At 46.2% G+C, this 24,269-nt stretch overlaps 1 protein-coding gene across 1 annotated transcript in view; it reads right to left on the reverse strand.

Annotated features, from left to right (window-relative positions):
• Positions 1-24,269, reverse strand: part of Delta (neurogenic locus protein delta) — a 60,462-nt gene that overhangs the window by 14,247 nt on the left and 21,946 nt on the right. The window contains exons 3-4 of the mRNA XM_076779216.1: positions 21,535-21,598; positions 8,771-9,022 (exon numbers count right to left, since the gene is read on the reverse strand). Coding sequence (XP_076635331.1) covers positions 8,771-9,022; positions 21,535-21,598 — 316 coding nt within the window. The remainder of the gene's footprint in view (positions 1-8,770; positions 9,023-21,534; positions 21,599-24,269) is intronic.

A 24,269-nucleotide genomic window follows, 5' to 3' on the forward strand; every position in this document is an offset into this window, starting at 1 on the left:
GAACGATGGACTATTATGCTCGGAGCAATTGACCTACACAGGATCTCTGCTAGTTCGGGTGTCCCCGGGTCCGCGGGGCACTTGGTGAACCTGATTCGATGAAATCTGGCACTGCACGAACGAGTACATTACTTCGAGCAACGTAGACTTCTATAGAGTATTGGATGTATCCCCCCGTCCTTAAATTGCTACGATCTTATTTATCGATACGGATAACTACGCTAGAAACTACCTGTACAGGATCTAGAAAAGTTTGGGTCAAGTTTAGGTTAGGTGCATTCCGAACCCCGAGTTGTTGAGGGTGTTCGACGGTTGCTGTTGTCGCGAGTACTTGGACAAAGCAGAGACGAACCTCTATTACTCAAGGATTTGTAGAGGACTGTGCACCTCAATTACTAGGATCTTCGTTATTAGTATCGGCCTAGATGCTGGACCAACAAGCCTTAAAAGATCGAGTATCCCCGTGTGCAGTGGTTTCTGAACCTGAATCATCATCGTGTATTCTACTGATAGAGTTAGATGTATATTTCTTTTTCCCAGACGAGAACCGATGTTTTTAGCACGGTACGACCGCGTGTTTGTCTCGATGCAGCTACGCTTGAATAGCAAAGAAACACGGGACCTTCTAAAGCAGTTAGAAAAGGCAGTTCTAAAAAGCATGGTGTTGATTTTCAGTTCTCGGAAAGACACGGGGAGACGAGTTACGGCGTTCGACTTTGCGTCTTGCCGGACGTAGAAAAAGACAACGAACGAAGGGCAAACAATAACAACAGAGAACGCGAAACATTGCATCGGGCACTATGCGTGTATTGTCCCATCGATGTTTGAGACGGGATCGGGTTACGCAACACGGTTCACTCGACATTAAGCTTCTTTGGTTGACTACCGTTGCTTATTTAATCGAAAACGACTCGCAGTTATCGCCAAGATTCAACGAATCCTCTCTTTCCTTCGACGCCTCGAGAGAAATCCAATTTATTCCACGGCAAAAAGTCCCGTGTCGCCCGTACATAGGTGGCGTGGCGGACAGAATGTTAATAGTTCCAATTAATCGACCTACTAAAAGCGTTTCTTTCGTGTTTCCTTAGGGAACGAGAGGAGGGAGGGGGGGTCGATTCCCAAAGACGACGAAGAGATCGTTCGCGCCTCGAATTCCCGATGGGTCGTCTGATTAAAATTTATGTCATATGTACCACGAACATCGTTCTCGTTTTCCGGGAATCCTGGATGGGAACGGAGTCTGACCGACCGATGCCCGGCATAGTTGCACGTACCCTGTCGACGATACGTCCGCGTCGCTCGCGTCCCGCAAGGCTGATAAAATTGTGTCACGTGTGACGATCCTTATCTTATCGCCGCGAATGCACCACTAACGCCCCTACTAATTGGCCAATCCGAAACCGTGCACGAAACACGCCGGTTCCCTGTTCCTCCTCCGCGCCGCGGCGGCGCTCGTGTGCCCGAAAAGGTCGGAGGATTCCCGCTATTATTGGAATGCAGGGAGACAGAAAGGGAGGGTGGAATACGATGGAACGATGATTGCCGGCGTGACAGCACGCGGCCTGGCAAGGGTAACGAAATTGTGTCACGTGTCGAGCAGCTTGTCCAGTCCGCAAATATCCAAAACTCTTTCTGGTTGGCTCCCGGCCACCAGTTCGGTGTTACGTGTGTTGTACAGGACGCGTCACGCAATTGGGACAATCGTACGTTCCGTCGAGGACGACCGAGGACGTATGTGCGACTGCACGCTCGGTTTTTTTTTTTTTCGAGAAGTGCCTATTAAATTTTTCCGCTGGACCGACGACTTTAATCTTATACAATTATTTTAAATGACGTGCATAACAAAACTGCGATTATTTTTTTAAATTAATACGTGTACATATTTGAATGAAACTTTTTTTTATTTTGATATTCCGAGGAGAACGATAATGTTCGAAGGTATATATATATGTTTTTTCTACGAAGAAACGGGGCACACGACCCGTCCCCTGTGACTTTTCCTCGTCGCACGTGCCGCTTAAACGGTTTGTGTAATCCGTGTGTACCGACGGATCGTTCTTTCGCAACGAATCTGGTGGAAGGGGGGGAGGGGGGGGGGGGGGGTTAGAGCACTGAATCTCGTTAGCGAGCCGAAAGTTCGAGGCCGTATTTCGAGAATCGGACAGTCACAGTGTATCCACGAAATCTGTCCCCCCAGAATGTCTAATCGACAGCTGTTTTCTCTTAAGGAATTATTCCAGAGATTCTAAAATTCTGTGGCTTCTTGTACCTTGAAATGTTAATAAATTTCAGTACACTGTGTTGGTGGAGGAATTCGAAGATTTGCCAAAATTCGCGATAATAAATTCTCCTAACGTTCTAAACAAGAATCTCAGAAATACTTGCAACGCCTAAACAACGGTAGAGTAGCATAGTTGGGCCGGGGTCTCATAATCCATAACTCGGTTCATATATTGCATACCTGAAAGATCAAACTATTGGAATTCTTTTGAGGATAGGTACGCCTGGGAAAAACATTGTTAGAACCTGAATTGCTACTATGTTCTCCATTTATATAGAAAAGGATAAGATATTCTAGCCCGTTAGGCTTTATCATTATCTGTACAGGATTGGGCTGTATTTGGGTAAACCACTTTCTAAACCTAATTGCCGACACATTATTCTGACTTGGTAGACCCTGGTCGAGGAATCTACCCGCGAGCAACAATTCTTTCCGAACCTAAATCGTTACACTCTATTGAGACATAAAAGCGTAGATTTTAACCCAGGAAGATTTGTTGGTTAGAAAGTTTCGTACAAGACTGTGCATCGCCAAGTAAACAACTTTCTGAAGCGGTTACTACGATTTGTAGCGGTACAAAAAGAGGATCTTGATCTACTTTAAGCGATCCTATAATAGGAGCATCTGTACAGAATTCTGCTACCATGTTATTGCAAAGATTCGGTGGAAAATAAAGGAAGGATCCGTCGACCGGTGTCTTCCTGAATGAAGGGGTTGAAGGTGGTTCGGCCGGCTAGAGAGACGAATCCTCGGCTCGGTGGGGGCCAAGGCGAAGTCCGGAGAGGGCTGGTGGGCCGGCGTGACCTTGGCACCGAGCGCAACGGCCCACGGAGCGGCCCTCGTCGCTCGACGAAGCTCGCGAGAGACCGAAGTGCTAAGGAGCCGCGAGTATTTATAGAGCGAAGAAAACGAGAGGGACGATCCTCTTCTCCTCGCGTCGGACCGGCCGGCTCCAGCGTCGTTGATCCCGCGGAACGGCCAACGAATGCCCGAATCGCACGGATTCCACGGGCCCCTCTGACCGAAGGCAAAAAGACGGGGGCAACCGAAAGCGGTTCCTGAATTAACTTCGGATTACGGCAACGATTCGATGGCGCGTTTAAACTTGGATCGACGACGTCCGTCGCTGTGGTAATACACGCTTCGACTCTCGTGGCGTCTAACCTCTTAGGCACGATGCGCCACTATGGTGGCTCGCTCGCTCACTGAATTAAGCGATCGTTTTTTACCTTCACAACGTTTTATAACAGCGTTCACAATACACAGACAGAATATACAGTCTCAGTTTTTGACACGCCAGTGTCAGTGTCAGTGTCAGTGTCAATGTCATTCCTCATGTACTCGCGTAGAGAACAGAGGTGTAACACCCCTTCCTTGTTCGTACTAGAAATCTGGTGGACCGTACGGTTTCGACCTTTAATTAATATTGCTTTTTTTCTGCTTTTGAAAAATTTACGATAGTTGTTTGTAAGTCGGGTAAATTTTTCAGTCATTTTTTCCAGACTCGTACGCCCTCTGGGTCAGTGCTCTCCTAAATCTCCGGGTATTTGCGGTGCAACAGTTGACGTCCAGCGACCGATGGAGAAGCATTAATCGGGAGGTTCTGCGAAACCACAACCTGCGGCCCCGAATAGGACACTGTCCCTGAATTTCACGACCGTTCGAGCGTCGCCGTGGTGTCTGCCGCGGTTAAACGAGGTCGGTTCCCTTTAAACAACCAAAGCCCGGAGAGACCGAGAGAATACGCGTCTCGTTCCCCCCATCGAGTTTCACGGCCCGTGGCCCAACGTACATATCGATTTTTCTTTTCCGCCGGAGCACGGTAACCGACCGTTTCGTGCCTGACCTTTCGCGAGAGGGCCGCGAACCGAAGACCCCGGGGTGAGTCGTACGAGGAAGCGGTTCTACGTTCGTCACCGTTCCCCCAGTGTCTCCTAACCTACCTCTAAGTCTACCTGCCCGTCCTGCATTGTCCCGCGGCGCGGGAGACGAAGGAAACTGGCGATTCGGCAGGTACCCAGAACCCGATAAAGACGAACAAGGAGGTGGAAAAAATAAAGCGACGAGAGTCACGGAGAGAACCAGGGACAGAAGGGGCCGGAGGGAGGGGAGAGAGTTTGAAATGGAAGTGGACTGTGAACGCGAGGCCGGTGCAGCTGTTGGTTAAAGCGCCGAGAGAGCACCGACGCAGCTGTCAGGGGCCCGGCTCGGTCGCTTTCGGCTAGCCTCGCCTCTCGACCGTGTTGCAGCTGCCTCTGCAACCCCTGTTCCATGTCCTGGCACCCCCGAAAATGCCTACCCTCTCAGCGTGTCTGTCCCTGCATGGGCTCTGCCTGCGTCAACCCATTTGCAGGACCATCGTTTGTCTCTGGGCTCTCTGTTTACTCTGTAATTCATCGTGAGTCAACCGTCCGGGATTCACGACGAAATCCGTAACGCGTAAATTCGCGTTAAATGCCGGGAGCTTTCGTCGAAAGACGATGCCGTAAATTCGGGCTTCGAGCGGCGCGAAACGCCGTACGGTTCGTCCGATGCGTCGACCTTCCCCGTTCGTCCTTCCAGCGAGCCACGGGCGCTCTCATCGCCGGGCAAGTTTCACGTCCTCTCTCCTTCTCGCCGCGGTCGGTGGCGATCGGTCGTTGCACTCCGACTCGGGGGCCGGCCGCTCGACAAAGTTCCTGCGCGCATCGATTACTAATAGACTGCTTACTCTTCATTTCGTGGCATTCCAGGGCTTTCGCGGAATCGTTCGTTCGTGCGCTGTTTCGCGAGCGCGCCGCGCCGCGCAATCGGCCGGCGGACGCCCGGGTTGCGTCGAGCGCGCGCGGGGCTTTCCTCGGCGTCCCGCGATCGGCCGATCTGTTCTCACGTGCCCCGGCCCCACGAAGCACGCCCACGCCGCCGTTTCCAGGATTTTCGCCGCCTTCCTGTTCCTCCGCCTCCATCGACGCGATGAGAAAGGAGCATTGTTGCGATTTACCGGCGCGGCGGCCAGGCCCATGCGAACCTCTCCCGCTCGATTTTATTGCGATGCTCGAGAGTGCCCGAGGGCTCGTTAATTACCACTGGAAATAGACTCGACGGAACGGGTATTTCTGAAATTGAACTTGCCCCCCGGACGAGTTTCGTGAGAACGGGATTTCTCGTTTCGGTAAAGAATGCAAGTCCACCCGTCCGTCGGCCGTTTACAGCGAATCGCCACGGCGCGTCCGTGCCGTCCGCTCTCGCGGTGTGCGTTTGCTCAGCTGACCCGGTGTGCCCCTTTCGGCGGAGAAAAAAACGTCCAACCGAGAACGGGTGGGCAACGGCTGTCGATATCGAAGTCGACGCGCGGGTCGGGACGAATTCGTTCACTTCCGATTCGGTCTTCGTTTTTTGGTTACGCGAATCCTTTAACGCGCTCGATTTACGGAATTTGACTGCACGTATCTTTATTGAAACCCTTCGTGTGATTTTGTTCGTTTCACTAGAATATACAGGGTGGGTCATCCTGTATTACCATCTAGATTTCTGTCATTATTATAACGCATAGCGAAAAACGTTTCAGATGATTTTGGAAACATTTTACGCTACGTGTAATAATAATGTAAAAAATCTAGATGGAAACATAGTAGTGCAATAAAAATATGTAACAGTTTCCGTCGAGACAAATTTAATTACGCGTTGCGTACCACTGTGACCTTCGAGACTGCACAAGGTCAGGAACGAAAGGATGAAAGGAGATATTGTCTTCTTCTCGATGCATTTCGATAAAAAGAAATTCTGATCGTTCGCTACGATATCTCCTAGGCGGCGCAACCGTCGGTATTTCGGACTTTCGAGAATTCACGCGGCGTTTGATCGTAGGGGCACGCAGGGTTCCAGCGATCGGGGAGCGTTCGGGGCTCCCCCGATTCCCGGGACCGTTCGCGAATGCCATTCTGCTGAAACTCCGGCGCGAATCTTGGCCGCGGACATGGAATGTAATGACTCGCCGCGCTGGCCAAAGGGAACAAAAGGGCGTCGAAATCTCGGATGCCATCGTGGCTCGCGAAACGGGAACCTATTCGACTCCGGTCCTGGCCGACCTCTCCGTGGTCTATCGCCAAGTATTTCATCCGGACAAAGAGCCAGGGGAACGAAATTCCAGAAAGCATGGCGACCGGGGCCCTCTTTGTGCCCGCCGGTGGCGCACCAGGTGCCGCCGTAACCTGTGCCCGGATCGACCGGAGGCATACATCGACTTACGAGCTGAAAACGTAGTTCGAAACATTTCCAGTCCATTGTTATTTTGTTTACGAGATAAACTCTTTAACACGTTCACTGCCAGATCAAAACAGTATAATATTTTGTGAAAGTAACATTTCTAATTTAGACCATCGTAAGCTACATAACCTAAAATTTGTTTCGGTACTTATTTTTGTAACCTTGTTAAAATTCACAAATTTAACTTGAGAATTAATTTTTCTAGTATCATAGTGGTAAATCCTGTCACCTATGGGTGACGTGGCAGTCAGTGTCAAGTTTCTTTTTCTTCGATATTGTTTTATAAAGAAAGTATGCAACTTTGCATTGGCGTTTATCATATATAGAGGGTGTTCAGCCACTCCTGGGAAAAATTTTAATGGGGGATTCTAGAGGCCAAAATAAGACGAAAATCTAGAATAATAATTTCTTGACTGAGGCTTCGTTAAATAGTTATTAACAATTAAATTAAAAACTTTCAAATCGTTCTGGAAAAATTATTTTCGGTTTCGAGGGTCAATTACAATCATTTTTGGTGAATAGACATACCCCCGAAATCCTACCCACTTTCTAGAAAAAAATTCGAGAAGATGTGAAATTTGTCGACGAAATTAAAATATTTGAAATCGTTCTGAAAAAAATATTGTTAGCTGTGGGGGTCAATAACAATCATTTTTGGCGAATAGACATACCTCCGAAATCTTGCGCATTTTCGAGAAAAAAAATTCAGTACGGGCGAAACTTTAAACGTTAGTAACTTTTTAACGAAACCTCCATCAAAAAACTGGTATTCTTGATTTTCGTCTTATTTTGGCCTCTAGAATCCTCCATTATTTGCCACTCTTTCAATAACATTTACAAATTTTTACAACGAGTAGTCAAAATTAGTGGTAGAGCTCCGTGGTACAACAAGAAATAAAAACAGAAAATCAATCCTTTCCCGTGGACTTTTCGAGCGGAATTCAAGTTGATCGAATTAGTGGATCCGCATCGGTATTGACAGATTTTTGTCAAAGATTTACGGGCCGGAATATCGAAGAAAAAACAGACTTCGGTAGAAGGATTTTCACGAGAGCGTGGCGTCGTCGAGACGGAACGAGCCACACACGAAGGAGAAGAAGTTCGCCTCTCCTGTTGGTGCGCACGAACCGAGGCCGAGCGTGTACGCGGAAAGCGGACAGACACGGCGGAGACCGTGCACGTACACACGGATTAATCCTTCGTTCGCCGGGCTCAGGTACGCGGACGAGCGACGAGGACGGATGCTGGATGCGAAGCACGGGCGGGAGGGAAAAGGACGGGCGCAGAGAGGCGCAGACGGGACCGGACGAGGGCGAGAGAAACGGAGATAGACTCTCTCGCACACGCGCGAACCAAGCGTGGGAAGCTGCTGCACGCTCGGACCCGACTGCTGCATCGACACTGCACCGGGCCTCTCCTTCGTGGACTCGTCGAGTTTGTCGAGTTTCGTGCTACGAGCGAGAACGTACAACGCTCGGCCGACAGACCGTTCCGGAGTGAACGTTATATAACCTCGAGAGAGAGACAGAGAGAGAGAGAGGCTCTCTTGGAACCCTGGATGAGTTTCCAAAGAGATTCACACCTTCTGGAAAGGGGACTAAACGACTCCCGCTACTCGTCTTCCATCTTCTATCCGGGGTCCTCCGGGGTTCTCCGTTATCCTCCGGAAAGGGGGAATATTAAATAATATTACACATCTGTTGAATATCTTTTTTACAGAAACCATTTTGTCCCGGTTCTAGATAAGTTGCCCAAAGATTTTGACAATTAAGTTCTGATTATTTCCAACGAGGTATTTCTATCCGAGCGCCTCTGTTGGGTTTCCATTCCTCGAAGCCACTTCGCCCGTCATCGACAATACACTCGGCGTGCTCTCGTAATGCTCGAGTTCGGCACATTTCTAGCTCTAACGATTCGATCCTAACGCGTTCTAAGATTCTTATTGTTCGACCGATAGTTGCGTAACCGGTGGGGTGCGATAGATCGTTACGTCTGTGGTTCCTGTCGCGCGGTATTCGTGAAAAAAATCGCAAATTCGACAGCCTCGAGGTCTCCGGTTACAGGCTAACAGTATGAATTACCAGGAGAGCTGGTCACAGCGAGTAACAGAGGGACAGAGCGCGCGAGAGAGACCGTCTCTGTAATTTCATACACGGAATTCCGACAAAAGGAGGGATGTCACGCGCGGTGCAGTCGCGATGGGAAGCGTGGGAGTGCACGCATGATAACAGCGGGTATACTTACGGGTATTGCAGTAGTCGCCCTTCCATCCAGAGAGGCAGACGCGCTCCCCGGTCGGGCTGCAGCTGTAATGGCCGAAATTGTCGTCCCTCGGCCGACACAGGTTCTCGCAACCCTTCCCGTAATAGTGCGCCACGCAGGTCACTCTGTACTCGTACACCATCTTCGAATGGGCGCTCCTATATTCGTCCTCCGTCCAGTTCCGTCCGACATCCAGCCATTTCTGGGTGGTCAGCCTCGTTATCAGTACTTTTTCTGCAACAAACGATCGAAATGATAACTTTATCGCCTCAATTTATTTATAACTTAAAAAAAAAATACTTTCGAAAATATATTTATTTAAATTTATAAATTTTTGTAATATCAAATTACAATGGAATTGTTAAACAAGATCATTTCGCACGGTCGATAAGCTGAGGAATCTTTCAGTGGTTAGGATGAGGAGACTGCTCTTTCATAAAGGATTGATGTTATCCGAGGGAAGGGAGTTAATTGCTCCATTCTGTTCGTCACAGAATCCTCGTGCATCTACCAATACTCCCGGGGTGTCCCATACCCACAACGTCGTGCTGTATCAGCGCGCGATTCAACCAATTTTCGCGGTTCCCTGGTTCGAGTCAATTTCAATTTGCCACCAATTAACTCCACACCCGCGATACACGAGGTGGGTCCGGGGAATCGATCGTAAAATCAACAGGGATATTCTATACCTCAAACTAACTAATTTGCTTCTCAGATACAGATATTTACCATAAATTTAATTTAAATAATATTTCATAATATTAATTTAAGTCTCCGAATTAACCTCCAAATATTCATAGTTAAATTTCCTTTGTTGCAAATAAAATACTTTGTCCTTGAAGGGGTTAAACAACAGGTCTATATACCCTAAACACTACTAGACCAAATTTCTCCAGTAGGTCTTTCGTATCGCGTCGAAAAGATTTACTGTACTACCAAAAATATGTCCAAGTATCGAGGTACTTCCAACGTCGAGCACGATTCGAAACGCGACGCGATTCGACGTTCGCCGCGCCGGTGATCGTGGTCCAGTTTCGTTGAGCGACAATGGAGTCCGGGAGAAAGAGGCGCGGACCGAAACGCGCGAGTAATTAAGCATGTCCATCAGTAGGGCAGCGCAGAGGTGGTGCCCGATGATGCGATCGAAGTGCATCGGCCTCCGCAGAGAGCAGGAGCGCGCTCTAGCGCAAAAGAGAGAGAAACAGAGAGCGAGAGAAAGAGCAGACCGGACGTTCGTCCGCTATTGCTACTCCGCCGGCGGCACGCATCCGGCACAAAGAGAGTAAGCGTAAATACACCAGCGCGCGCTCGAGCTCTCCGCGTTCTGTGGGTCTGGGAAAGAGGCGTTCTTCTTTTCTTCCTTCTCTTCCTGCGCAGCCACCGCGCGCCGACCGTCCCCCCCCCCTTCCCGCCCTCGTCCCGCTCTCACCCCGTTCCCTGGCTGCCTACCTGTTTTCGCGCGGAGGAAGATCCCCGGCTTCCTACTAAACGTATTATCGTAATGGCCCGGCAGATTAGGAGGCCCCGATCAGGTGCCCTACCGAAAAACCTTGCGTCTCTCACGATGCAAGGCAGCTTGCCTGGCTGGCCCTCCGCCGGACCAGTTTTACGGTCGGTGCGTGTGAGACCCTCTGGCGCAGCCAAATGGCTCCGAGTATCGGCCGTGCTGTATGGTTATGTGGTCGGTAGCGTAAGGAAGAGTTAAGTGGTCAGCCTCTGTGTTCTGCTTTCTCGTACCACTACGGCCTTTTCCCTAACCCAGACCATATCCTCGTAATCGACGGTTCACCCGCGGCCCGATGCAGTCCCTATGGGTCTATTTTTAAACGGGCGAATTTCAACAACAGAATACGCACTCGCTGCGTTTCGAATCATCCCTATACAGTGTATCTCTGTATTGTTTTCGTTTCTTTCGTTCTCTTTCTTCGCCTACTTAACCCCTTCAACGAAATTAATTTGCCTTTCTTTTTACTCTCGTTTCACACAAGTTACGTAAAGTATTCTAAATAATTTCCAGCGCTAGTTCTTTCAGTGTTTGTCGATCGAGTTAACCCAATGTATCTTTTTCTCACGATACGAGACCTTTATCTGAATAAGAACGAAGAATTTTATCTCTGGCTATCTCCGTCCCGGGCCACGTGCTCCCGAGACCGACTTTAATCCTCGGACTTGGGATCCGAGAGGGTCCGGGGGCCTTCGAAGGGTGATCGAAATCGCGTGTATCGCTGGCCAAGAAAGCGGTTCTTTCGTTACGCCATCGATCTGAACGTCGGGAACGAAGAGGGAACGTGGAAGAGACGAGCGAAGTGGGCGAAGAGAGAAACAAAAGGACGCGGCGCGCAGGATTCGCCGATGGCGTGCCCGGGGATACTTAAACAGGATAGCCGGCCACCTCTTCCCAGAAGGGAAGTAGCGTCTCGCTGTCGGCGAAACGGGAGTCGAGGGGGAGGGCAGTTTGCCGCTGCCTATCTTCCCAGGTGATGCTGCTACGAGTTCTGAAAACGCCGATGTTCGCACGCCATTGCAGATGGACGCTGTACGCGCGATCGACTCCGTTTATCTTCATTTGCTTTCGGTGCCGCTGCTCGCCCCGAGACGGACGGCGAAATTTTATTCCAGCGAAATAGACGAATGGGAGGGGGGTGGTACGGTGATTTATTCGATCAAACAGGTTATTCGGATACGTTTCTGATACGAAAGTGATATATAGGGGGTTCGGCCACCCCTGGGATGCTAGAGGCCAAAATAAGACGAAAATCAAGAATACCAATTTGTCGATGGAGGCTTCGTTAAAAAGTTATTAACGTATAAAGTTCCACTCGTACTGAATTTTTTTCTCGAAAGTGCGTAGGATTTCGAGGGTATGTGTAATCACCAAAAATGATTGTAATTAACCCCCGCAACCGAAAATAATTTTTTTAGTATGTTTTGAAATTTTTTAATTTCGTCTAAAAATTTCAGTACTTTCTCGAATTTTTTTCTCGAAAGTGCGTAGGATTTCGAGGGTATGTGTAATGACCAAAAATGATTGTAATTGACCCCCGCAACCGAAAATAATTTTTTTAGTATGATTTGAAATTTTTTAATTTCGTCTAAAAATTTCAGTACTTTCTCGAATTTTTTTCTCGAAAGTGCGTAGGATTTCGAGGGTATGTGTAATGACCAAAAATGATTGTAATTGACCCCCGCAACAGAAAATAATTTTTTTAGTATGATTTGAAATTTTTTAATTTCGTCTAAAAATTTCAGTACTTTCTCGAATTTTTTTCTTGAAAGTGCGTAGGTTTTCGAGGGTATGTGTAATGACCAAAAATGATTGTAATTGACCCCCGCAACAGAAAATAATTTTTTTAGTATGATTTGAAATTTTTTAATTTCGTCTAAAAATTTCAGTACTTTCTCGAATTTTTTTCTCGAAAGTGCGTAGGATTTCGAGGGTATGTGTAATGACCAAAAATGATTGTAATTGACCCCCGCAACAGAAAATCATTTTTTTAGTATGATTTGAAATTTTTTAATTTCGTCTAAAAATTTCAGTACTTTCTCGAATTTTTTTCTCGAAAGTGCGTAGGATTTCGAGGGTATGTGTAATGACCAAAAATGATTGTAATTGACCCCCGCAACAGAAAATAATTTTTTTAGTATGTTTTGAAATTTTTTAATTTCGTCTAAAAATTTCAGTACTTTCTCGAATTTTTTTCTCGAAAGTGCGTAGGATTTCGAGGGTATGTGTAATGACCAAAAATGATTGTAATTGACCCCCGCAACAGAAAATAATTTTTTTAGTATGATTTGAAATTTTTTAATTTCGTCTAAAAATTTCAGTACTTTCTCGAATTTTTTTCTCGAAAGTGCGTAGGATTTCGAGGGTATGTGTAATGACCAAAAATGATTGTAATTGACCCCCGCAACAGAAAATAATTTTTTTAGTATGATTTGAAATTTTTTAATTTCGTCTAAAAATTTCAGTACCTTCTCGATTTTTTTTCTCGAAAGTGGATAAGATTTCGGAGGTATGTGTAATGACCAAAAATGATTGTAATTGACCCCCGCAACAGAAAATAATTTTTTTAGTATGATTTGAAATTTTTTAATTTCGTCTAAAAATTTCAGTACTTTCTCGAATTTTTTTCTCAAAAGTGCGTAGGATTTCGAGGGTATGTGTAATGACCAAAAATGATTGTAATTGACCCCCGCAACAGAAAATAATTTTTTTAGTATGTTTTGAAATTTTTTAATTTCGTCTAAAAATTTCAGTACTTTCTCGAATTTTTTTCTTGAAAGTGCGTAGGATTTCGAGGGTATGTGTAATGACCAAAAATGATTGTAATTGACCCCCGCAACCGAAAATAATTTTTTCGGAATGATTTAACATTTTTTAATTTAATTTTGTTAACTTTTTAACGAAGCCTCAGCCGAGAAATTGATATTCTTGATTTTCGTCTTATTTTGGCCGCTAGAATCCCCCATTAAAATTTTTCCCAGGGGTGGCTGAACACCCTGTATGTTCCGGCGATGAGATTGAACGGGTCCAACGGATCTGGGACGAAACAGAGACGACCGTTTCTTTTTTTCTCCCTTTCTCGGATAATATACGACGAAGGAAAAATACCCTCGCGTTTGTTTGCTGCTTTCGTTTGTTCCGTGTGAAATATTACTTTACTTTACAATTCCGACGGTAAAATTTATCGAACAGAATAAATTTTTTATCCTTTATTTCTTATTTAAGATTTCTATTCAGTTATGCTCGTAAAAATTATTTGCTATTTTTTGTAACTAACAGTTAGTTTACAAACAAACAATTAGTTCTAACGAGAGAAAGTTTGACACGTGCATTATGATTTAATATTGAACTATTTTGGAACGAGAAAAATTTGAAAGAAAATAATAGCCGAGACTGTCGAGACACCCGGTACAGAAGTTTTATCGCCATCTGGAAACTGCCACTTTTGTTTGCACTCACGACAACGATAATTGATTTTTTAATCGAAGGAAAACACTGGGAAACCCGTACCTCTTTCTAAAACGTACGCGCGTCCTATGTTTGTATTTATAAACAATTGCACGAGGTGCTGATTTTCCGACGCTAATGAGAATTTCTATGGCTCTTATAAATATTAAACGCGAATAAAAGGTAATTGCGTTTCATGCTGAATTATTCATACGTCTCTGTCAATTATTTGTAGCTGCAAGCGTGGTAATATACACGAGTAAACGAAGAATGCGCCCGAGATTAGACAGAATTAGACAGAAATAAAAATTCAAACACCCCTTTGCATTGAAATTCAAATCGGTGCACGCCTGGCGTCTACGAGAATACAATTGAAACGAGAGGCAAATAAATAGAAATAGCGAATCTGGGCCACGTTTTCGCAATTACTGGCTATATTTTATTTCTACATATAACACTATTAAAAAGCGGTATTCTGTATTAAACAAAATGAAAGTTATTCTTGCAAGCAATATTTACATTACAAAACTTTTTAAATTCCATTTCAAATCATAATTAATTAAACTAACTCTACGTATAATAATGTATAACTTATTATTTGAGGTTAGGTAAAAAAAAAAAATTGTAAACACCGAGTTATGATCTTCCATGGTCGAACGATCGTCGCCAATAGCGAAAGTGGAGTCAATGGGAGCCAAAAATTTATCGTTTCGTCCCCCCACCCCCAAACCACACGAGCAGCGACAACTTCCCTTTGGATTTCGACGCGTGTATCATCGTGGGGACCATTTAGGTGCCGTTCTCTGCTTGACCACTCGGTCTCCTCTCCACGTGTACGCAGAGTGCACCTGTAAACGCCCGGTGAACTCGAGGCCAGGCCGATTCAAGGTATTCATTAACGACGCAGCGCCGCGAGTGGCCAGACATTTTCTATTGTTCATTCAGAAACGAGCGGCCTGGCGAAGGATAGCCCCGAGCTGGCAGGTAGCCAGATGCATTACTTACGCACCGTTCGTCTGAGCTCCTATCGCGAGGAAAAAACCTCCCGTAACCCCGATTATGGTGTCTCGGACCCGGTTAACCCCGTTGTTCAACCCCTCGAGCCACCGCGACCCGACGTTCCGAGTTCCTGGCAATTTTTCACTAGCCGATCACAGGCAGCCTCTTTTCCAACTCGATCGTTACACTTTACCGAGATATTGAATAAATATTATACAATAATACTAAACGCTTCAATGAAACGTTACAAGAAAAATAATATTCAATCATACACAAATGGAAACGTTGTTAAAGAATGCGATAAATCTTATTCCCGATTCTATAACCTTCCATTAACCCCTTAACGCTCATATTTTTTAGGTTAACTAAGCACGATCAGTTTTTTTTGTTGGATTTGTTTCTAAAAATACGGTTTTTGTTGTTGTATCTAACTTATAATTTGAAGGAAAACAAATATCATCCCTTAAACCGTTAGATTAAACAAATATTGTTTTTTAAAACAGTTAAACTCAGGCATGAACGTTGAGGGGTTAATGCGTGTCGAGGTTAGAAACCATCGAAACATCAACAGTCGTCAGACCTATCTCAGACCTCGATTTTTAACAGAGACATCTCGAAGAACCTAATTGGCTGGCGCACGATCAACGAACAATCCAATGCGCCGCATATAATTTTCATAATCGCGAGCATTATTCCGCGATGTCTGCGTTTCAAACGAAGAGTTAACAGTTATTCTTTTAATTAAGTTGTAATGTAATTACGACTATTGTTTCGTGTATTTTGTAACGGAAAGATGATGCCTATCTCTCAGAATGCCGAAGAACGCGTCTGGTTCTTGCGGTTCGTGGCATTTCATCGCGTATGCATTTTAAGGTTAGGATACGACCGCGAGATGAAAATTCAACGGATAATGTAACGGATTACTAATCTTATGGCCTCTAGAGAGGGAATTGCCTCGAACAATGCCCGGAACGACAAAAAAACGCTCGACGTGCAGCAGGAACACGAAACCCGAAGTTTGGTGGAGGCGATGTAAGAGTAGGGGGAACGGAAAGTCGTTCGGAAGCGTTCCAAGAGCCGGAGCTTATCAGCGGGGAGGGAGGACGGCACATCAGCACCCGGACCAATTACCTCCCGTGGTCGTTATCGTACGAGGAAGGCAGGTGCGGTCCGAGAAACGCGACGGACAGCCGAACTGCACACGCCAGCAGTAAGCAAACGCGCTGGCAGCGACATCGTGTGTCTCAGCGGTCGCGAGGACCGAGGGAAAAGCGCCCGGAGAGCGGTTCACGATCGCCCCGATGACGTAAGCCTTGTCACAGCCCGGATTCCCGTTGCTGGTGCGTGCGAGCACACCGCAAAGCTGCTGTGCACGCCTGCACACGCCGTCCTCGTAAATCCTACATTGACGCGCGCGCGTTTCGTTTAACGAACCGCGTTACCGCAAACGAGAGAGCTCCGCAGATCTACCAACGAAAGGAAAACCGACGTGGCGATTGCGTTCACCGAACAACTGAAACGCGAGATTTTCTTGCAAGATTTGGAAAGTACGGCTAGTTACACGAATCCCGGACCACTTGAGAATCGAGCAAACTACTAACACGCATTTAAATAGATGCTACTGTCGAAAGTCGTACGGCTCGGAGGCATGCAATACGGTGACAATAGTTTCTCCTGGCGACTGCAGGACGGCAGAGACGATTCGAAGGTCAGCTTTGTTTTCTTTAACGGACAGAGCGCTGCGAGCGAGCCGCGCCGCCGCGGATGTAAACAGTATTCAACGGTCGCTTTGGATTCTCGGAAATCTATTATTGGACACGAAAAAAGTCTCGGCACTTTTTCTATAGACGGCGTTTCATTAACCCTTCGAGCCAGTTCGAAGTCAACGTATTCTTTTTTTCGCGTGGCAGTGTTTCGGATCGCTTACGGATTGAAGGGTTAACTTTCAGCTTGAACGAACTTTCATTTGCAAAATACCAACGCGAAAGTGCAATGGTAAAGTTTCCACGGGTCTCGCGATCGGTTCCAAAGGGCATACACGCCCAGTGAAAGTTGCAATCCTTTACGAATCGATAGACAAGGAGGAATGCAGGTGAATAAAAAAGTTCGTGAAATTTCTTTATCTTCGTACCGAGGGAAAATTTGTCTCCGGACGTCGGGGCCGAACGGCGAATAATTCGCCGATAACTCGTCCCGCAGGTGCAGTCCCCGCTTTCGAGAGCCACATATTATCGGCGGAGGTGGGCGGTAAACAGCGCAGAGCCGAGAAGAGAGAAAAAGAGAGGCCGCGATGGTGGAGGGAGAGGGGAGGGGTCGGACGAAAGAGAAGGAGGACGGGGCGGTGGGCCTGAGAAAGGAAGCAGCATCCGAGCAGCGAACAGCAATAAAGGGCTCGTTTCACCAGCCCGTTAGGGGCATTATATTGTGCCCGAACGGCGCGCGATAGACCGAGGCACAATGCCAGCCGGTGTGTTTCGGCGATAAAGGCCGGAACGTGTCCAAACAGCGTCCGACGAGACGCAGATATTAATGGGAGCTCTTTTCACCGCGGATGCACAGGTACATCTGTGGAATAACGGTAGGAATTCCGTTCTCCGACGGGGGCTTGAAACAAAGGAAGCCCCGGCCTTGATTCCCTCTCGCATGTAATTAGCGGCTTCGATGAGGCGGGAACGTTTGGTGTTATCGCGAAGCCTCTTTGTGGCGAGCTTCGCGAGCATACAGAAATTCAATTAACCAGCTACCGGTGACGTTAGGGACCTACGTGGACGTGGATCGAAGAGCAACGACTCTCTCCATGGGACGACATACGCTAAAATTCTAACCTCTAAATTTTAAAGTTTGCCTGCTATGGGGCACACGATATGGATAACAATTTCGACTTTCGGGATAGGCGATGCAGATGGAAACTGGGAATATCCGAGCGAGTCCAAAATAGAAAACGAATTGCTAAACTTTCGGGAATGTAAGATGATCCTAACCTCGAAACGGTGCAATTCGTTTAAATCGAAAAGCGACCGAGGCTGAATTCCGTCTAGTCTATCACGGCAACTATTTCTGTACGGTTGGGCAGGTAGCGCACGTCCGTCTCGGTTCGCGCGGAAACGGCCGATTCGGCGCGGTGCACGCGCCGCGTGCTTCACTCTCGAGACCGGGCTTCGGGCGGCGTAAGAAGAGCGGGACCGCTTAATTTCTTTCCCGAGGTCCTGGCGTCTGCCTGGCAATTAGAATGAACCGGAGACCGGAAGCTACACGCGGCCGTGCGGCGCTCTCATGCGTGTCGTTCCTGCACACACTATACAGGGTGTTCGACCACCCTTGGGAAAAATTTTAATCGAATATTCTAGAGGCCAAATAAGACGAAAATCAAGAATACCAATTTCTTGATGGAGGCTTCGTTAAAAAGTTGTTACCGTTCAAAGTTCCACTCGTTCGGAATTTTTTTCTCAAAAATGCGTAGAAATTCGAGGGTGTGTCTATTGACCAAAAATGATTGTAATTGACCCCAGCAACCAAAAATAATTTTTTTAGAACCATTTGAAATTTTTTAATTTTGTCGAAAAATTTGCACCCTACTCGAATTTTTTTCTCGAAAGTGGGTGGGATTTCGATGGTATGTCTATCGACCAAAAATGAGTGTAATTGACTCCCCTAGCTGAAAATAATTTTTCCAAAACGATTTGAAATTTTCATTTTCCGTCGAAAAATGTCACACCTTCTGGAATTTTTTTCTAGGAAGTGGATAGGATTTCGAGGGTATATCTATTCATCAAAAATGCTTAAAATTGTCCCCTGCAATAGAAAATAATTTTTCCAGAGCGATTTGAAATTTTTTCTTTTTCGTCGAAAAATTTCACACCTTCTCGAATTTTTTTCTCGACAATGCGCAAGATTTCGGGGGTATGTCTATTCACCAAAAATGATTGTAATTGACCCCCGCAACCGAAAATAATTTTTCCAAAACGATTTCCAATTCTTTGTTTCCGTCGAAAAACTTCACAACTTCTCGAATTTTTTTCTAGAAAGTGGATAGGATTTCGAGTGTATATCTATTCATAAAAAATGCTTAAAATTGTCCCCTGCAATAGAAAATAATTTTTCCAGAACGATTTGAAATTTTTTCTTTTTCGTCGAAAAATTTCACAACTTCTCGAATTTTTTTCTCGACAATGCGCAAGATTTCGGGGGTATGTCTATTCACCAAAAACGATTGTAATTGACCCCCGCAACCGAAAATAATTTTTCCAAAACGATTTCCAATTCTTTGTTTCCGTCGAAAAATTTCACAACTTCTCGAATTTTTTTCTCAAAAGTGCGTAGGATTTCGGGGGTATGTGTAATGACCAAAAATGATTGTAATTGATCGCTGCAACCGAAAATAATTTTTTTAGTATGATTCGAAATTTTTTAATTTCGTCTAAAAGTTTCACACCTTCTCGAATTTTTTTCTAGAAAGTGGGTAGGATTTCGGAGGTATGTCTATTCACCAAAAATGATTGCAATTGACCCCCGCAACCGAAAATAATTTTTCCAGAACGATTTGAAATATTTGAATTTAAGTAAGAATTCGAGTAAGTGCGGAAAGTTTCGGTGAAAAAAAAAGACTTTTGAATCGTCTTGGAAAAATTATTTTTAGTTGCAGGGGTCAATTGCAAGCATTTTTGGTCAACGGACATACCCCCGAAATCTTACTCAATTTCGAGAAAAAAATTCAATATGAGCGGAACTTTAAACGTTAATAACTTTTTAACGAAGCCCCCGTCAACAAATTGGTATTCTTGATTTTCGTCTCATTTTGGCCTCTAGAATCCCCCATTAAAATTTTTCCCAGAACACCCTGTATATATATCGTCTACATATTTACGGAAGATCCACGGGACGCGATGTAAATCGAATTTCGTTATTTCGGTCCCATCAGTGCTTATGATCGACGGTTTAATTCGGCCTTATCGGCCCGATCTGAGAGCTTTCCCCGGATGCGGAAGCAATAAACATCGACAGAGTTATTTGCATGCGTGTTTTCCCGTGGCCACATTACCGGGAGGAATGTGGTGCGTGACACGTGATGAAAACATTGACCCGCGACGTTTCCGTAACATTTTTTTTGGACATCAAAGGAATTCTATTCTCGTAAAAAAGTATCCTCTCGTTTCTTTGCAATGCCTATCTGCGTAAAATCGAAAATCGCAATGAGAGGAGTCGAGGTCCGTGCGTATTATTTAGCGCTGATATTAACGCGGTCTGTTTCTAGCGGGACACCCTGTGTATGGGATACATCCATATCCTCGTCTAACAGAAGGTTTCGTGTTACCGTGGCGCGCTGGTGGAAGCTAGGTGCTACGGTTACACAGGAAGGAAACACTAGTGCCTCCGCCCGGTTCTCTAGCGTCTCTCTCGCGCTTGTTCCCTCGTATCGGGCCCGTTCTCCGTTCGGTATGACACAACAGAGCCACGGGAGCTCTGTTGTGCACGTGGACACGTTGCGGTAATGAGTAAGGAACATCGGTGAAAACGGGTCGAGAACGGAGGAAAGAGAGGAGCACGAACGGAGAGAAGCAGCTGAAACGAACGGGTGCAGAATGCGGGCAGTGGCGTCGCGAATCGCGGTGGGAAAGCGGAGGAGCGAGCGAATCGAACGCGCCGGATGGGTAACACAATAAACAGGGCAGAGATTGGGCACGGGTGGAGGGTCTTCGTTGTTTTCTTTTTGAACGGATATATAGACCGCGCGAGACGCAAAACAAATCGAAGGAGGTGTTTCTCGTTTGATCTTGCCTCGATAGTCATTTGATCGATACTACATCGAAGTGAATTGGTAGAAAATCGTAGCGAGATTAAAATATATCTAGCGTTATTAAATTAATATCGCGCCTTCTATATAGTTACAGTATCCCCTTTGCGATCGAACACGCATTCTACGTATTATTCTAACAATTTCCCTCTAAACCGGCGATTGTTTAAATTTATCTCCGTTAAAAGATTAAACGCAGACGGTGACTGAAAACCCCCGAAACGGAATGTACGCGAAAACATCGAGCCAAGCGTAAAACGTTAAACGTTTACGTTCTAACCTCCAAATCTTTCAACCGTCGTCTATCGAAGAGTATCGTTACCGCACGGAATTTGTTTTCGAGTTCCGGAGTCTGTGAACCCTCGAGTGCCGACGGACACGCGAAGACAATTCCACGCGGAAGTTGACTTTAACGTCGAGCAGAGCTTCTGGATGTTCCCAAGCAAAGGGCATCGACGACGAGAGATTAACCAGAGCCCCGGTATCAGTCGCGGTAGTTGACGAAAAAAAAAAAAAAAATGGAGGGGGGTCCAATATTTGTCCGCGGAGCAGCACAGGAAGAGGGCCCCCGAGGGTTAGACTATCGAAACCATAAGAAAGAACGGACGGAAAAAGGAGTATAGGTCGGAGGAGGTTACGGTCTCTGGTGAGTGTCGTGCACGCGTAGACCGGAAGTGGCTTCTCGACTGGTTCGGACCTGACGCATGGCGTCGCTGCCACGAGATCCAGCTGGACTGCACATGCCCCGAGAACCATCTAAAATCTTCCCCCGTACTTGGAGCCATGCAGAGACCCAGAGGTAGAGAGAGAGACTAATTTTAAAATGATCCTCCTCCTTCGTTTTTTTTTTTTCTTTCTTTCCTACGCGCGCGCTCTTGTTTTTATTTAGAGGACGCGCGTGCTAACGCACTCGTGCCGCGTCGGCTGATACAGCCACGACGTCGAAGCCACGGAAGGCTTAATACGTAGACCGTTTCAAGTGGGTGGGGGAGAAAGGTTACTTACCGTGCGAGTGGTCCGTCGTGTTGTCTGCGTCGTGATAAGCCTCCACTATCAGCGAGAAGGTACCCTGGGAACAGAACGCAACGGTTGGTGAACTTCTATGCTTCGACTCTACGAATCTCGCCCGATTAACCCATTGATACAACACTTTCTCTCGCTTTTGTATTATTTAACAGACCCTTAATTACCTAATTAATAATTTCTTCTTTCTTTTAATCGACGATTAAATTATTTTGTTGCGATATTTTTGTGCTTTTTAGTACTTCATACAAGGTGTTCTGCCAACCCTGGGAAAAATTTTAATGGGGGATTCTAGAGGTCAAAGTAAGACGAAAATCAAGAATACCAATTTGTTGATGGAGGCTTCGTTAAAAAGTTATTAACGTTTAAAGTTCCGCTCATATTGAATTTTTTTCTCGAAATTGAGTAAGATTTCGGGGGTATGTCCGTTGACCAAAAATGCTTGCAATTGACCCCTGCAACTAAAAATAATTTTTCCAAGACGATTCAAAAGTCTTTTTTTTCACCGAAACTTTCCGCACTTACTCGAATTTTTTTCTCGAAAGTGGGTAGGATTTCGGAAGTATGTGTATTCACCAAAAATGATTGTAATTGACCCCCGCAACCGAAAATAATTTTTCCAGAACGATTTGAAATTTTTTAATTTAATTGTTAATAACTTTTTAACGAAGCCTCCATCAACAAATTGGTAATCTTGATTTTCGTCTTATTTTGGCCTCTAGAATCCTCCATTAAAATTTTTCCCTGTATGTAACTTTGTATCTGTTACTCATCGCACTTGAAATATCAAAATTTCGGTAATAGTTCAACAATTTTTTAAGTCCCCTCTCTTATCATCAATAATATCTTATATAAATCGTGATATGGAAATAGAGATGTCACAAAAACTCGTAAAACGTTTGTGAGAAAGTAAAAAAAAGTTAACCAAAATAACCTCGATATTTGTACGTTGCTTTCGTAGTTTTCAATACTTCGTATAAATAGGGCATCAAGCGTGATTTAGAAACAGAGATGTTGCAGCGAGACCTGTTTAAATTCCCATGAAAAAACTCGTAAAACGTTTGTGGGGAAAGTCGAAAAAAGTTGACGATAAAAATCTCGATGTTTGGTCGTGGAGCTCGAGCACGCGCGCGCGCGCAAACGGCGACAAAGTGTCCGGAGGTTTCGGGCGCGAAAAACGCGGCAGCTGCACACGTGCCCGTCGCGTATCGCAATTAACAATAAATTAAACGTTCCGAGGCGGAGCTGGCGCGTCACGCGCGCACCTGCCTCGCGTTAGAAGGGTGCCCTCCTCTCCTCCAGTTGAGGCGAAGCGTGGTTAAAAAGTCGGCAGAACGCGCGACGGGGTCACGTGTTGCGGGATAGATGGAGCGCGCGAACCGGAACGAATGGAGGCAACCAACCCTCTCTCGGCCGTCGAGTTAGCCCCGCTGGAATTGGCGTGGAAACCTATCGAGACAAGGGCTGTCTCCCCTCCCCTCAACCGTACGGGGGTTGGGGTGACTTTTATGCAACGACCACCGGATATAAATCGCTCGCGGGGCACGTGCTCGCCAGCCCCGACGAGCGGATGGTTAATCGTGACGCGAAAATAAAATGATCGATCCACCGTGTAACCCTTTAACGTACGATTTAACTGCAAGCTATTTTTCAAAAGTATAGCGTTCAATTTTGTTTAAACTTGCCGAGTAATGTGAAATGACCGTAGTTAGAGAAACGCTTGGTTTCGAATTGTTCCGTCCTCGAAGGGTTAAACGGTGGGAATGTCGACGGTGCCGTTGTCGGGAGAAACCTGTTATACTGTTTGTATAATCCATTATGGATATGCCTATGCAGAACGGGCCGCACGCGCGACCGACTATTGTGTAACAGAAATTACAGCTGTCTTGTTGCACGCAACGATCTATTAATTCTCGCTCGGCGACCATTAGTGCCGCGAATTAAGGAAATGCTCCCCTAATTGACCGATCGACGTCGAAATTTGGAAACTAATTGACCGTGGTGTGCGCGAGGCCAGTTGCGCTCGAGGAGCTCGAAGACGCGGGAAAAAGTTGTACTGCCAAACCGAGCGAGTTGATCCTAACGGTTGATCGTGTATTTTGTTCCGATCAGGGTCAGGCCCGGTACAGCGACACGAAATAATAGAAATTACCACTAACGCGAAAAGAAAACGTATCGGGTTTCTGACGTTAAAAATAGCTCGGTTCGGAAATCGTGACGGGCCACGCCGAGTCGAAATGCACCAAGATGGCGGCGGTGTCGTCCGTGACGCGAACGAAACGGATTACTCAACAATGGACGGCGCGACGTGGCTATTCCGAGAAAAATGAAAACCGAACGTCGATTCGCCCGTTCGCACGTTTACGTGGAAATCCAGGCGCGAGAGGCCCCGGGCGGCGTGGGCGTCGGAATCGCTCGCACGACCATAAATCCAGCAACGATACTCCCTGCGAACGGGCGGCCGGCCCACGCCGCGGCGACACACGCATCGTGCGCGCCACGCCGCTGGACGAAGCGGCATATTATTGTGTAATAAGTACGTGCCGTACACGCCGGTGCACGGTTACGTGTGCGTGCAGTGATAATGCAACGTTTAATTATTAACGTCACACGCACGCACACGCCGTAACCCGTGTACCTGACACAGAGAGAGGAGCGGCTGGTATTACACACGACCTCGTTAGTCGTTGCCGCACCGTGAATAATAAATGTTTATA

This window comes from Colletes latitarsis, chromosome 11, assembly GCF_051014445.1.
Source record: "Colletes latitarsis isolate SP2378_abdomen chromosome 11, iyColLati1, whole genome shotgun sequence".
NCBI classification, from domain to species: domain Eukaryota; kingdom Metazoa; phylum Arthropoda; class Insecta; order Hymenoptera; family Colletidae; genus Colletes; species Colletes latitarsis.